This window comes from Ailuropoda melanoleuca, chromosome 6 (genome assembly GCF_002007445.2).
Source record: "Ailuropoda melanoleuca isolate Jingjing chromosome 6, ASM200744v2, whole genome shotgun sequence".
Lineage (NCBI taxonomy): Eukaryota > Metazoa > Chordata > Mammalia > Carnivora > Ursidae > Ailuropoda > Ailuropoda melanoleuca.
In genome coordinates, this window is record NC_048223.1 from 93,901,724 (window position 1) to 93,917,521 (window position 15,798).

The 15,798-nt window shown below is 42.9% G+C and overlaps 1 protein-coding gene across 5 annotated transcripts in view; it reads right to left on the minus strand.

Moving 5' to 3' along the window:
- Positions 1–911: 911 nt before the first annotated feature.
- The window catches only part of HTR7 (5-hydroxytryptamine receptor 7), an 82,400-nt gene continuing 67,513 nt past the window's right edge, over positions 912–15,798 (minus strand). Inside the window, exons 3-5 of one of the 5 annotated variants that reach the window (XR_004626212.1) lie at positions 9,140–10,498; positions 1,746–3,794; positions 912–1,643 (exon numbers count right to left, since the gene is read on the minus strand). Coding sequence is in view for 3 of the 5 variants with exons in the window: in XM_034662934.1 (XP_034518825.1) it covers positions 3,752–3,794; positions 9,740–10,498 (802 nt within the window). In the remaining 2 variants the exon portion in view is untranslated. Of the gene's footprint in view, positions 1,644–1,745; positions 3,795–9,139; positions 10,499–15,798 lie in introns of those variants that run through there. The other 4 variants (XR_004626213.1, XM_034662935.1, XM_034662934.1 and 1 more) reach the window with 4 other exon arrangements.

A 15,798-nucleotide genomic window follows, 5' to 3' on the forward strand; every position in this document is an offset into this window, starting at 1 on the left:
TGATCACATTATATCTCTGTTGCTTGGACTGCATAAGGAATGTTTTTTTAGAAAAATTTTATTTAGCCAGCAGGGGCTTAAAAAGCACAGTTGTTTTAAGTTAAGAAATTACTTTTCTTCTCCAGAGAAGATGTAGACAGAGCACATTTAAAGAGAGATCCAGTTAAATAAACTTTTGTCTCTGGGGATTGGATCCCCCGAGTTGGTTCTCAAGGTCTGCCTGCTTCACACCGAATGTCTGACCAGGTTTTCCTTTCTGTGGTCTACCTTGCTTGGACTAAGGAAGGAATGACATCACAACATGCATTTCTCCCCGTGCTTCCTAAACGCACTGACCCCTTGAAGGTTTCAGCATGGCTTCTTCGTGTGCTGGGAGGGACCATCTGGCTAGCTGTAGATAAACAAGTTTCAACATACGGGCCATAACACATACACGGCTCTGCTCTGCTAGAGCAGAAAATTAAGGAAAGGTTGCTCTTTTGATATGAAAAGCTCATGCAAAACAGCAGCACGCTGTCATGGAGGGCCTGCCCCACGCCGCACACAGGACAGCTTCATCCCAGCCCCTTCTGTCCCACCCACTGAACATGTCACTTGATCATACCAAGTCTCCTCCAGAGTCTCATCTGAAAATTAACAAGGATGCCACGTAAACTCTGGCCTTCCTCTTTCCCTCTCCCTCCTTTCTTCTCTCCCTCCTTTTTTCCTTCTTTCCTCCCCATTAAGAAATATTTTTTACACGCCTCCTATATATGTTGCAAGCACAGTGCAAAGTGCGGGGCATGTTGATAAGGGAAAAAGACACGGCCCCCGCCCCTGAAGAATTACTAAACTATGATGGACACGTACATTAAATATATAATTGAAAAAAGGAAGAATAATCCAGACAGAGGGTGGAAAGAATGTGTGAAGGTCCTGAGATAGGAAACATAGACTGTTGAAAAAATGCAGGATCTTGTAAACATTTCTATCCCTTAAATGGAGGACTCAGTTGAGAGTCAAAATGCTGCAAGGAAAATGCCTGCCACCTCCAGAGGGCAATCCAAGCAATCATCATATTAGCATAAAAGATCTGAAAAACTGCACCTTCTATCCATATCGTTGATATTATGCCTATATAATCAATGAATCTAATGAAACCGCATGAAAAGATGATCACTGAAAACGTATACAAGCATCTCAAACACATGACACTGTGGCAAAGGCTTTAAGAATGACGAAACCGTTTCCAGAAAACTTAGGAACTCCATGAGTGCCCCTGCTTGATATTTACACAGTAAAGCCAAACACTAAGGGAACCGTCATTAAATGACAGCTTACAAGTACTCTTCCCTAAGCACCATTTCCCAACACCCAGCCTTGCAGGCTGACAGCTGACACCCCTGAGTGAGAAGAGAGATGAGTCATCATCACAGCCTTTCTTGCTGAACAGTCATAAAATATGTGTGAAGAGTTCCTTTCCGTGATTTCCCCAATTCTGGGTTAAAACAAAAGCTGTACCTTTGGCACAAATTCTGTCATGTGTGAAATAGTAGAAAGTGTTTGAGAGCTCTCTCATTCTCTCTCAGCTTCTACTTTCTCCTTCCATTCAGCTGCCATGCTCGTAAAGCCGGGCGCCCACTGTCCAGCCCCCGCAGCAGCCCCTGCAGCAGAAGAAAGCAGAGTTCAACAACCAGGCACTTGCGTTAGGCATGATAAAGAGCCAACGTGAATAACCAGGGTCGTGATAAAAAAATGAAACAAACCCATTCACTAAAAGACAGGGTGGCCATCTGAGAAATGTCCGCCTTCTCTCCAATGCCACGCCTCTCCAAAGTAAGGACTTGCTTTACCCATCTTTGTTCCCTCGATGTCCACAGTGCTGAATGTGGCAGAAGCCCAGTAAATGCCCACTAATCAAGTGAAGGAATGAACAGTCATTCTTAAAAAAAAATTTTTTTTTAAAGTTACAAACTGGATAAATCCTCACAGTGAAGTGCAGTGAATTTGAGACGGTTTTAACTACCTTTTAGGATTTTAGGAAAACATAACAAAACTTGGCCTCCTGCTATTCTACGTAGAGCAATATTCATGACAGCAGACCTTCAATTAAAAATCATTACTTAAGTTGCTTTATTACAGCTACAAATAAACTTTATTTGATGTAATATAATAAAACATTTTCAAATTTAACAACATTTATCTGACCAGAATTAATCATTTAAATTATGAATATAAGTATATACAGTCACTTTAGCAAATCCATGGTTCAGGAATTTATACAAGCTTTGTCTGGAAGGACAGCGCCCACCTCCCCTCCAGACCCTTCCTTGTGTCTGGTGAGATGCAAGGTCAGTGAAAGCAGAAGAAATCCATAATCTGCGTTGGAATTCCACATTCTCCTGGAAGAGAACAGCTACATTTCTTGTAGGAAAATAATTTTCTCTGTCAGTTCTCTTTTATCAAACGAAGCTTTGCGTTCACTTTCTCCCCTTGGAGGTACTCTTCCCATCCACCAACTTCCTGTCTCATTACATATTACTTGTACATTAAAAAAACAAACAAACAAACAATCTGCAAAGGGACCTTTTCTGGTTCCTCACCTGCCCTAATGTCTACCACTTTGGGGAGGGAGAGGGAAGAAGAACAGAATTGGCCAGGCGTACATTGGATTTAGGTTACAGAGAACACGAAAACAAATCCTCCTGAAGGAAGAGGATGGTGTTCTGAGTGTTTCCCTGTAGCCGCCCAGGTGAGCTCCGAGGCACACAATTCCCTTTAATACAGCACTGCCCAAGAGTTAACACGTTGATGCTCTGTCTCTGAAAGCATCACAACCTCCATGGAAACCCTCTTACTCCCGCACTTCCTCCCCAAAGACACCCAGGTACTGCCCAGCCCGGGAGCCCGGCGCATCTGTGTGAACACGACAGCCACAGGCTCTGTGCCCACCACCACGCTGGTACCCAGCACAGTTCCGTAGTGCCCGCTCTGCATCCAGGTACAAAGCCTCACTGAAGGAATCCCCCTTATCTCTCAGGACCCTTCAGAAGAGTGTGAGTGCAAGAAAAAGCTTTATTCAGGTTTTACGGTTCTCTCCATCCTGAGATCTGTTCCTGAGTTATACCAAAACAAAACACGAGTTCACAAAGAAAGATACGTTGGTGGGGAAGTCACAGGGATCCTGCAAAAAAGCAAAACTATTTGACAGAAGCTGTAACCAGACACTGCTCTGGGACATCATTTGTATTAGCTGATGACGGGATTCTGTTTTCTAACACGGACATGCAACACATTCAACACTACGCTTACCACAGTTTGCTTGGAAAAACACCCTTCTGTCCTGCCACAAAATACATTCTGTCTCGTGAATGATTCCTGAATATTCACCACAATGCCTAGACTTGGAAGCATGGGGGGTGTGCACTGGAACTTTCTTCCATTTGTAGGGGCTTGGACGTACGCAAAGCACCAGAAACGGTTTCCTTTCTGGGACTCAGTTCTGTTTGTGTGCTTACTGCTGAGCTGATCTACTGTCTTACACGGAAAACTCTTCTCCTTGGCACACAACAGCACTGATCCACAGAAAAAGACGAGAGGTCACCATCTCCCTCACCACATGCTTTGTACAACACATCACTCTGCTTGTCACGTCTCCTCCACCCCGGGAAAGGACAAGCCGCACTCCATTCCGCGGCCTCAGCAAATGGTTGAGTTCTGTTTCCGCCTCTGTCTTGCCTTGGTGATTTCGTTTCCATTATTCCACTTTTGATCATGAATCATGACTTTTTTTTCTACAGTAGTCAGAGTTTTGTCTATAAAGAGAGAGAGAGAGAGAAAGAGAGAGAAGGCAAGAAAATGATTTAGCAGAACCGCAAATATGAGTTTTCATTTTGTGGTGGATGGATTTAATTTTTACAGCATTCAGTCATTTGAATCATTTGTGGCTTCTACGGGGTTATATGAGCTTCTCAAAAAGGAAAGAAAGAATGCTGAGGCTCTTTTCATAAATTTTGTAATGTCTCTAAGTTGCCAGGGCTTTAATATATTTGCACATCAGCCCCAGATAACCCATTTAGAAATTCACTTTTATAATACAGCTGTAGCCAAAATGGCTCCACTCTCAAAAATCCTTGCAAAATCCCACTGCACTTGCCCCACATGAAAAGAATAACAATGACCACTTAGGAGAAGTGTTCCTCCCTTCAAGCCTAGAAAGGTGCGTCATAGAAACACATGTGTACAAAGACCAGAAAACCCCATCTCCCTCACTTCCTTCCTCCCAGATTCACAGAAGTGGCATGAGTCACGGAGTAGTCTTGGCCAATAATTGAGGGAAAGTCTCTTTCTCCTTGGTGTAGAGCCACATTCCCTCCAGATCCACAGTCCCCTAACTCTGCACCTTCATAGGACTCAACTTACCAAACACTATCTGTGAGCTTGAGACCTAGGTCTGTTGAGGTTCCAGGGCCTGGCACCTCACCCCCAGGCTTTGCCTCCCTATCCCAACAACAGTCCTATTCTCACTTGGCTCTCAAGACTGGATAGAGGGGCTTTCCTGGTGACAGGATCAGTTTCTCCACAAGACACTATCTCTTGCTTTGTCCGTCACCTCACAGGATGGTGCCTAAAGAGAAGTGCCATGCCAGCCCAAACCCACAACTCCAGGATCCTGGGTTTGTGGGAGTGGGCAGTGGAAACAGCTGTGTCCCCAGTGATGCTCCCCTCCTACTCTTACCCTGGGGCCTTCACCTGTCTCAGCACAGAGAGACTGCACTTCTCCACAGCTCAGTGCCGCTCTGCTCACATCGGTTCATGAAATGGACGGAACCCTTCCAGGCCTCAAGGGGCAGCACCATCTCCGCGGCCCCCCACACTCACCACCCACCTGCGAGTAAACTACTGAACGTTCAGACATCCTCGGCCTCTTTCCTGGTCTCAATGCCATCCTCCTTGTGTGGGCCCTCATGGCAGGAGACCTCATCTTCATATTAGTCTCTTAACCCTTCTCCTGTTGTGAGCCCATCTACACAGCTGTCCTGGTCTCACTCCGGCTCAAATGGCTTCATCTCTACCCCCAACCCACACTGCCTACCTGGCCCTCCGTGCTGACTCTCATCGACCCAGCTTCCAGGTACTGCTGAAGACCTGCCCCGGGTTCCTTATCTCCCTCCAACCACATCTGAGCCCCTCTGTCCATGCTGTCCCACCTGCATTGAGAAGGCTCAACTCCACATCCACCCCTGCCGTCTCTTCTTGTTAAATTCCTGCTCTTCATTCAAGGCCCACTCCAAGTATCACCTCCTTCCTGATGTCCACCATGGATAGTTTTCTCCTAAGACATTCCTCCAAGGCTTATTTTTCTTATATACCTATCCATACTGCTTGATTTTTATTGATTTTTTAAAGATTGTATTTATTTATTTGAGAGAGAGAGAAAGTGTGAGCACCTGTTGGGGGCAGGGAAGAGGAAGAGGGAGAAGCAGACTCCCTGCTGAGCAGGGAGCCCAACACAGGCTAGCTCCCAGGACCCTGGCATCAGGACCTGAGCCAAAGGCAGACGCTTAACTGAGCCACCCAGGCACCTCTGTACTGCTTGATTTTATTTGATGGTATGTGTATTTACTCAGAAAAACAAACAAACAAACAAAATGTTTGAAAAAGCAAGAGAGGCCAACTGCCTGCCTTTCCTATTTAAAGAGATTTGCAAAGTTAGAATTAGGCAATGGCAAAGCAAACAAACTGTGATTATGACTAATTGATGATTTAATAAAAACAAAGAGTTGAATTACAGCTAGTTAATGATGAGGAAAATGTTACCTTGCGGTGGCGGGGGGTGGGGTGGGGGAATCCATGAAATAGCAAACGTGTTGTTTCTGCCTTTAAGGCAACATCCCAGCACAGACACTGAGAGCTTCAGGGCCTTGGGGCTTCCTCCCAGTTTCCACTAGGACCCATTTCCTTTTAATTTTTTTTTTTTTTTTGACCACTGGTTTCCATAAAGAAAAGGTAGAATCACCCTGAACTCCAAAGCTTCAGCACAAAGCCTGGAGCAGCGGATGGACAGAACTCATAGAAGGGACCCAAGGTCACTCTGCTGCAACTCATACTGCAATCAACCGGGATGATAAGAGGCTTTTCGGAGAGAAAGGCAGTATGATCACCAAGGAGAAGGGAGAGGCGAAGGGAGAGCTACTCAAAGCAATTTCATGAAATTCTTTTATATGGAAGTATTTTAAAACGGCTTCTCTTTTTTTTTTCTTTTTTAAAAGATTTTATTTATTTGAGAGAGAGAGAACGAGCGGGGAGAGGGGCAGAGGGAGAGATGCAGCTAGCTCAGCCTCAGGGCCCTGGGATCAAGACCAGCCGAGCCACCCCGGCGCCCCCAAAACCTTTTCTATATTGTTCACGATGACGGGGTCAAGGAACAAAAACCATCACAATGTGACACTTAAAAACAATTTGCGGCAATCAAAAGCAACTCCGCAGATGAGGTCGTCAAATTAAAAAGAAAAGCACAAGAATCCCTGCTTCTATCACATTATCACACTGGGTTTTGCGTTACCAGATCCGGTCCTTGTGAAAAGGTAAAAGAGGTTGTAAATTGGAACTGAATTAAAATTACCAGGGAAGCATGCTCAGCCTTTTCTCTCTATCCACTGCCTACCCAAGTGCCTGTTCGACTCCTGAGTCTCTCACTCTGCTGATCAAGAAAATGGGAAGAAATGGGTAGATCTCTGGAAGTAGCAATACACAGTCTAGTAGAGCGTTTACACAGAAAAGAAAGAAAACTATTTTGTAGGAGGCAAAAACAGAGCCAAGAAGGCAGAGTTAGGGCATAAGCGAATGAGATTAGAACCCAAACCGAGAGAAAGGAGGAAAGGGCTGGAGAGACTGGAGGGAGGAACTTCGAGTCTGTAGGCTGGCCAAGAAGTGTAGGCACTGGAGAGACAGGTCAGGGGGACAAAGGATCCTGAGAAGGTTCGCTGTGAGCTATGGGTTGGACACCAGTCATTCTTCCAGAGACTCCAGTAGAGTTAGGAGTTATTTGGCTTATCCAGTTGGTACATACTGGAATGCAAGCATGTACTAGTCTTTCACTAACCATGACCGCCACAGCTTCCCCCACCCCAGCACACTGGACTGTGAGCTTCCAGAAGCAAGGACTGTCAGCTGTTCATCTTTTCACCCCCTGACATGCCTGGTGTCATGCCTTGTACGTAAGTAGGCCTCCAATGTTTCTGGAGAAAACCAGCCTCTGAAGAGACTTTACTTCTAGCCTCTGCCCCTGAGGCATCTCACCTGGAACCCTTGGATCCGTCTCCGTCACTCAGATGATTCCTGTTCTCCTACTTGCAGAGATTCAGTCAATGGCTCCCTTCTGTCCACACTAGAGTTTGCAACTTCAGCATTACAGAATTTGGAGGGGGGAAATTCTTTGTTGTGGGGGGCTGCCCCTGCATTATGGAATGTTGAGCTGTGTCCCACTAGACGACAGTAGGTCCTCCCCTCCACCAACTGTGACAACCAAAGATGCCTCTAAACACTGTCAAATGTCCCCTGGGGGCAAAACCAACTTTGGTTGAGTACTACTTGTCTACACTAAAATCCCACATTCCTGGGGCTGGAATGGGAGAGCCTTCACAATTTGATCTCCAAATCTTGCCCACACCAGAGCTTAGCGCCAGCCCGACTGTCCTTTGCAGGAGGCTCCACACTGGTACCTTTACATGAATGCTGTTTCTACTCTCCATTAGCTATGAACACTTGACTACTTTCAGAGACGTCCTGGAGCCCATATCCTCCAAGATCTTCCCCGATCAGGATTAGGGTAAGCTCGGAGTTATTTTCCTCTAGTTTGAATCCTATAGCTTTTCCTGTTTCCACCTTTCCTTTGCTCTCATTATGAAAAGAGTGAGTGTGAATATGTGTGTGTGTTATGTTCAGACTGTCCAACAGAAATAGATGAGGACAGGAAAGACATCGTGTATTTTCTGCATCCTTTCAATGCATAGCACGGTTATAAGCAAGAATTTCAAAAGGAGCCTTCCCACACTGAAAGGGACTAAAAATCTGCCTGGTATAAATTTTTTAAAACAGCAGTTATTCCCACTCTCTTACTGGAAATTACCTGAAGTTAATGGAGGTTTAGGCCAATCATTCCAAATGATTTTCATATTCTATAATTATATATAAAATAAATAATTATAAATCAAAAAGAGTGAAATGTAATGGGAGGATAGTCATTTCTTAGACTACGGGACAGCAAACTATGACCTGTGGTCCAAATTCAACAGGCAGCCTGTTTGTAAATAAAGTTTTATTGGTACATGACCATTTCATTTGCTTACTTGTGTCTATGACTGCCTTTTCACTGCAAAGGCAGAGACGAGTAGTTTCAAGAGACCTATGGCTAGCAAAGCGTGACACACTTACTATCTGGCCCTTCAGAGTAGAAGTTTGCTGACCCCTGTCTTAGACTAACAGGAAAACAATACCTAAGCCTCCATACTTAGCTAAAGACCCAGAAGCAAATATCCTTGGATGCTATGTTGGTGAAGTTAGGGAACAGAATTTTGGAGCTTCTGAAGTCTATTGTGATCCGTGAGGACACTTCAGTGTACTCCTGGAGCAGGGCTGTTCTTCTGCGACAGCTAGGAGCAGGAAGGTGTCCTTTGACATGGTTGTTACACATAAAGGAATCTAATATATGAATTTACAGAAGTAAGATTCAGATGAGGTGGGATCTAGACCTAGGGGTGCACTAGCTCACTGGGACTGGGGGCTGCCTTAGTCCCCAGGTCTGTTACCTCTTCTGTCAACTGAAGGATCCAGACAAGATGGCTGACGGGCAGTCCATGGTTTTCTGGCTGCTCCCTCCCACCGGGTCCACTGAAGAAGAATGCCTCCTCCTCTTACACCCAACACTGCTCTCTCACCAGCATCTTCTCTTTCCAGTTTCTTTGCCCTCAAACAGCTGTCAAACAGGAGGATGTTGCCTCTGCCTCAGATTTAAAGGAAAATCGGGGGGTGATGTGCTGACAACCCTAATTGTCCTGTCGTCTCCTTCCTTCTTTACCATGCCAAACTCACTAGCAAGTGGGTTGCATGTGAAACCCCCATTCCTTCTCACCACTGGCCCTCAGATGCCGGCACCTACCGCAATTGCTTCAGGGAAAGGCAGGGGCCTCCCAGACAGACTCGGTAACCACGGGTTCTCTCCTCCAACGGTGGACAGCGCTTCCTCAAAGCTCTGCAGCTTCAGGACTTGCCTCATCCTGGCATGTGCCCATTCTATCTGCTCTCCTTTATCCCAGGCTGCTTCCTTTTAGCCCCTGGGAATCTGCTCCCTTTTTCAAATGACTTTATCAGCAAAGGACAAGGGCATCAAGAAAGCTTGACTGTATGTAAGAGTTAACTGCAACGAAAACAACAGTGTCACAAGAATGGGAGCTGTGGGACACGACTCGGATGTTGTTTATGGGAAAAGGGTGGGAAACATCACCTTCCTTGTCCATTACACCAAGTGCAATTCCTCAACACATCAGTCCCGTCTTCCAGGCCCTCTAAGTGCCTGACTTGGGCTTTGGGAACTCTGTGGGCTGGAGGACCGGAGTCTAGAGTATCCTGAATTCGAATCTGATCTGCTTAGTAGAAAATAAGCTGGCTACGGATTCAGAAAGCCCTCTGGGATATGCTCTAAGAGGTTCCATAGTAGGGGCGTGGGGGATAAAAGGAAAATAGTGATAGGTGACCTTACAGCACAAGCTCAGGTCTCTCGGGCCTCTCGGCGAGCTTCAGGGCCTCGTGCATGCCTGCGGCCGACAGCTTGCGGTTGATATTCCGGTACTGACACTGGAGCAGGCTGCGGTAGGTGGTCCTCAGGTCCCGGTTGAAGAAGGCATATATAAAAGGGTTAATGAGAGAGTTTGCATAGCCCAGCCACAGAAATGTCCTCTCCACCCACAGCGGGATGCAGCTGCAGGCCGTGCCGCAGATGAAGGGTCTGGCGGTCGAGAGGAGGAAAAAGGGCAGCCAGCACACGGTGAAGGCCCCGACGATGATCCCCAAGGTGGTGGCTGCTTTCTGCTCCCGCTTGAAGATGGAGATGTTTTTCCTTTCGTGCTTGAGGAGTCTCGAAAGGTTGGCACACTCCTCCACCTCCTTCTGGAGCTTCACCATGCCGTTCAGGGAGATGATGCTGTCTGGCTCCTCGGGCCGGGGGAAGCCGGGGAACTTGTGCTTGGCGGCGCTCTTCCTGGCGGCCTTGTAAATCTGGTAGTACATGAACAGCATGACGGACATGGGGATGTAAAACGCCACTGCCGTGGAGTAGATGGTGTAGCCGAAATCCTGGCTGATCAAGCACACCTTGTCGTCGTTTACGTTCTGGGCCCAGCCGAAGAGCGGGGGTAACGTGATGGAGGCCGAAAGCAGCCAGACGGAGAGAATCATTTTCGCCATGCACTTCCCATTCTGCCTCACCGGGTACGTGAGTGGCCTCGTGATCCCAAGGTACCTGGGGGAGAAATGGAAAGTGGACGCGTGACTCTGTGATCACACCTGAGCAACCAGAGGCCACACCAGCCAGGTGCCAGGCTTCCTACCTGGCAGCTCCATTCCTCAGGACAGCCCTTCCAAGGAGGCATCATAAGCCCATTTTACAGAGAGGTAAACTAAGGCTCTGGGATGTTATCTACTTCCGTCCAGGTCATACACTTAGCTAGACGGTCTGCCAGTGTTTGGCCTAGCAGACCTCTGTCTGTAATGCCAGGCCATGCTCTTCTCGAACCTCACAGCCTCTCCTATTCCATGCAGTCAGTGAACCAAAGATTAAACATCCGCCCTCCCCCCACAACCACTGCCACCGAAATCAGCCAGGAACAAAATGTCAAGCCTGACGTGGGATGTTGTGACACATCCTCGCAAATCAACCAAGGTCTACCATGCTCTGATATTATACACCCACTGATCTCCTGGGTTGTCTTAATTCAGACAGGCTTTTAATTCATTTTAACTTCCCCTTTGCATGATAGTGAGAGCATTTCTTTAAGATCACAGAGATTTGTGAGATATTAAGGAAATCCTAGGGCTTTGGAATGGAAAGTAGCAAATAATCATTTTTTTTTAAGCCCAGAAAATTCTCACACAAGAGTAATGTCCGAAGAACAATCTATAAAATAAAAACAGCCTACCTCGTCTCTCCTCTCCTGAGAAAGATCACAAAAAAGGGGCACAATTCTGAAATATAGGAGGTAAAGCCAACGTTTTTTCTGTGCTTAGTTCTATATAGAGAATAAATATTTCTCCGTCTCTGTCATCAAGGATTTCCAATGCAAAAGAGACTCAACAAACAGAAAACATACACAGCAAGATATTTTTGCTAAACGTTTAATGGTTCTCAGCTTTCCAAATTTGTTTTCTTCTCTGTGTATTTAATGGTGCTAGCTTCTATTTTGGGGAGAATGCAAAGAGCCCGTAAGAAGCCAAGACAGGTAAAAGCTAATCATTTTGTTTGTTTTTTATTTCATGGATGTATATAAAAGATACATTCTTAACATAGGAAAAGGAAAGGTGGAGAGCCCTCAAATTACCAACAGGTTATTTTCTGAAAGTCTCTTAGTTGGTAGGTTGGAACTTTAAAAATAATTATCTTGTGCTAGAAATAGCCTCACGTGTTTTGCTTAAATTATCCCACAAAAGTCAGAAAAATCATACTCTCACCATGAAAATTAGCATCACTGCAGCACTTACAACAAGGCAAAATTGAAATATCAGTAAAAAGGAATCAGCCATATTTGTTTATTCATTGAGAATATTTATTCATTCCTTCAACAAATATTAATCAAGTTTCTTCTGTATGCCAGGTGGTGTTTTAAAAGTTGGGGATATTGCGGTGAATAAAAGAGACAAAAATCTTGAAGGCAGGCACTTCGGGAAGTCCTGTTGGGTTGAACAGGGTGGGGGGATGACTCCTGGTAATGCGGAAAAGGCTCCTGATTCTTTCCAAGGATTCAGGTGTTAATGGAATGGGCTCATTTTACAACTTCTAGGTCCCTTTCCTCAACCAAGCTGACCTACAAGCACTATCCCTAGGTTTATCAGGTATAACTAGGATTAAGTTTTGGCTCCCAAACGGAATGAAGGATGAGAAAGAGGGCGGTTCTCCTGAGAACACAAGAATTAGAACTGAAGAGGAGGGGAGAAAAGAAAAGAAGGGAGCAAGGGAGGAAGAGGGGAAAGAGAGAGCAAGGAAGGGAAATGCAGAGTAGACTTTGCTGTTTGGGAATTATCTAAAATTATCTGAGTTTTAAGTTGTGGAAAAATTTTTAAGAAAATTAAAACATACACACACACACGCACGCACACACGCACAAACAGTACATAAGGAAACCCTTGAAGCAAGGTGTTGGAACTGACTGGAAGCCTACAGTTAAGTTGATCCCTGCTCTGAGATGTTTCATTTCTATTTTTCTTTTTTCTTTCTTTCTTTCTTTCTTTCTTTCTTTCTTTCTTTCTTTCTTTCTTTTTTTTTTTTTTTTTTTTTTTTTTTTTTTTTTTTTTTTTTTTTTTTTTTTTTTGCTTTGCTTCAGGCTTTTCCTGCTGGAACTGCTTTGCAGACCTGTCTTTTCAAATCTCATATTTGCTCTCCATCAACTCCTGTGGATGGACGTAGCCTTTTGGCTTCTTCCTTGTTTCCCAGTTCCCCCAGCAAGTCTTTGCCAGGACTTGGATTTTGATTATCTTCTCTCTTTGCTTGTAGCCACAGGCACAAGTTGCTTGTTCCCAAGCCTGGATCTGGCTTCCTGGACACTAACCCAAGCAGGAGGTCCAACGGTAAGAGACCAGTTCCTACAATTCCCCAGGTGGTCACCAGATGGCACTGTGAGACCATCTTACACCTACTTACTGGGGGGTTGGGATGTGGGTAGTTAGGGCAATTGGTGTTTACTGGAAGGAGGAAGTAGGATCACTCTTGGTGAGAAAAGTTGTATTTTATTTGCGGGGTTATACAAAAAATTAGCAAGCCTGGAGTTCACAATCTCGTAAACTCCTATTCTTGAGTAAGTTGGTTCAGTTTTCCCTTCCATCCTTCACAGACCCTTACTCAAACAGGGAATTCTATCTTCAGGCTTAATTAAATCCAGTCTTTCGTCTGCACCCATAAATAATATGGAATTCACAAAGATTAACCCTGAGAGATTGAGTACCCAAGGACATCTCACAATATTAAATAATCTCATGAGCACAGCATGCTTATTCATATTCAATACTTAGTCTGACTTATATTGCATTTCAGTGATGTGGGTCAGCCCATATATGGCCCTTCTTGGATGTATAAATTATATTCCATAAACTCCTATTTTAGACTCCATTCTCTAGTGGCGTCAAGTCATGTCCTACAGTAAGGCAGTTATAGTTAACTTTTTTAGTCTCCTGGGTACACCTGGTGAGACTTTTGAAGGCAAAAATCAACCAAAAGATGACTTTAAAAAATATATGAGTGCTCATTAAAGTGTCTGGAAATAAAATAAATAAACAAAAGTCAACAGTTTTTTAAAAATCAATAACAATTAGAAATATTATGAAAGGAAATAACTCTATTCACTGCAACAATCAAGGAATTAAAATATCTAGATAAATGTTTTAAAAGCCACGGCCTACATGAAGAACACATATTTTAAATGCCTACTGAAAGAAGAGAATGCTTGAATCCAGAGGGAAATTTTTAAAAAACAAAACCCAGTATTATAAAAGTGCCAATTTCCCCTCAATTATTCTAAAAATAATATACAACTCTACTGGAAAATTCCAGCAGAACTTTTTTTCATTTGACCAAATGATTTTTTAGTTCATCAAGTAAATATGGAAAAAGCAGAAAATCTGAAAAAGAAGAAAATTGAAAGGATACTCTTCTATTAAAAAAAATAGTATAAAGCCACAGAAACAAAAACTCAGTAATAATGACTCAGAAATATACAGGTCAATTGAACAGAACAGAGCACAGAAATAGATTCAAATATATAAGGGAATAATACAAGAAAATGAGTCACTTTAAATCAGTAGTAAAATGGTGTATATATACTCAAAGTCTGACAACTGGCTAGCAATTGGGCTAAGTAAAAATAAAACTGGCTTATGTTTTTCCTTATTCAAAAATAAATCCCAGATGGATCAAAGATTATCATGTAAAAAAGTTAAAATCTAAGGCTACTATGAGGAAATATGGGGGAGTATTTCTGGAAGGACAATGCTCATTCTTAACTATGATACAAAAGCTTAAAACTACAAAATGACATCGTGATTAAATTTTTGACAAGAACTTTATACACAAAAACAAGTAAATGATGTTTAAATTAAAAATCACTGTGTGCAGAGTTAAAAGTCAAATGACAAATTCTGAGTCCAAATAACAATACGTCAATATTCACAGATCTCTTACAGGTCAATACGAAAAAGACAACCATCCCAATAAAAATGCTGAAGCAATTAAACAAAGAGAAATAAGAACATCCAATAAGCGCTTGGAAATATGTGTGATTTCATTAATAATCAGAGGGATGCAAGTTTTTAAATTATTTTTGGGCATCTGTCAATTTTTAAGAAAGACAAAAGCCAATATTGAGAAAGAATGAAAAAACAAGCACTCTTTATTATTTTGCTAGGGGGAGCTGCAACTGGGATGACAGTTCTAGAGGGCAGTTTGGTAAGGAATATACACCAACATTTACCTTTTGACTCAGCAATCAGACTCCTAGGAATTTAAGAATATATCTGTACCAATGCAAAATGATTAATGTGCAAGGATATTAACTAAACACATAATAGAGGAGGAAAGCTACAGTGTAAATATCAATAGGTTAGTTAGATAAAGTAGGGTATATATGCATGTATATACAGATGCAGATATGGATATGGGTGTAGAAAAAATAACCATTAAAAATTATGACATACATATGTATTTACTGACAGGAAAACACAAAAAGTGGATAGAAAACAATGTCTAGTCCTAAAAGACAAGTAACAGAGCGTCATATATTGTATTAATCTTTTTATATAAAACTACGTGTTGCTATGAGTGTGTGTGTGTGTACTGAGATGTCTAGAAGAATATCTAAACATGAATGGTACTTTTATCTGAGTTGGAGAGATTTGAGTAGTTTTAAATTTTTTCTTTGGACTTGGACTTTTCTATGCTTAATTGTTGTTAACTTTATGAAAAAAAAAAGAACATTTTAATTTCATTTTAATTCTGAGAATAAAATAAAAGATTAAGGAGGATTCTGTGATTCCTAAGCCAGCTAAGTGATTTTGGCAATACAGACGATCTGGTTCATAAAATCTTTAAAAAGCTGCTGATTAAATCTTAGATTGTTCTATTTGATAAGCTTTCCAAAAATGTTTTATTACATTCATAAATTCACACAAAGGAAACAGAACTCACTGGCATTTAAAATCCCATAATTCATATATAAAGTAATATTGGTATTCAGGGAAGTGTTTGTCCAAATTATACATTCGTTCTCAAATAGTATAAATTTGTTCTCTCGTATAGTATAAATCTTACCTTGGGGGGGCAATCTAGATTGATTCTGAAAATTCCCTAATATGCATGGTTAATATTTGTCACACTACATTTTATGAACATTTATGCTCAGTGTTAATTAAAAAGCAGGGTGCTTATAAAGCCTTCAGAATTTAACTTTAAAATGCATACAAATGTTAAAATACAGTAAATCTCAGAGGCAAAGGCACCAAAGTATTGTATAATTGAGAAATATATGCAACTCACAACAGGGGCTTTATTAAAGAAGGGGT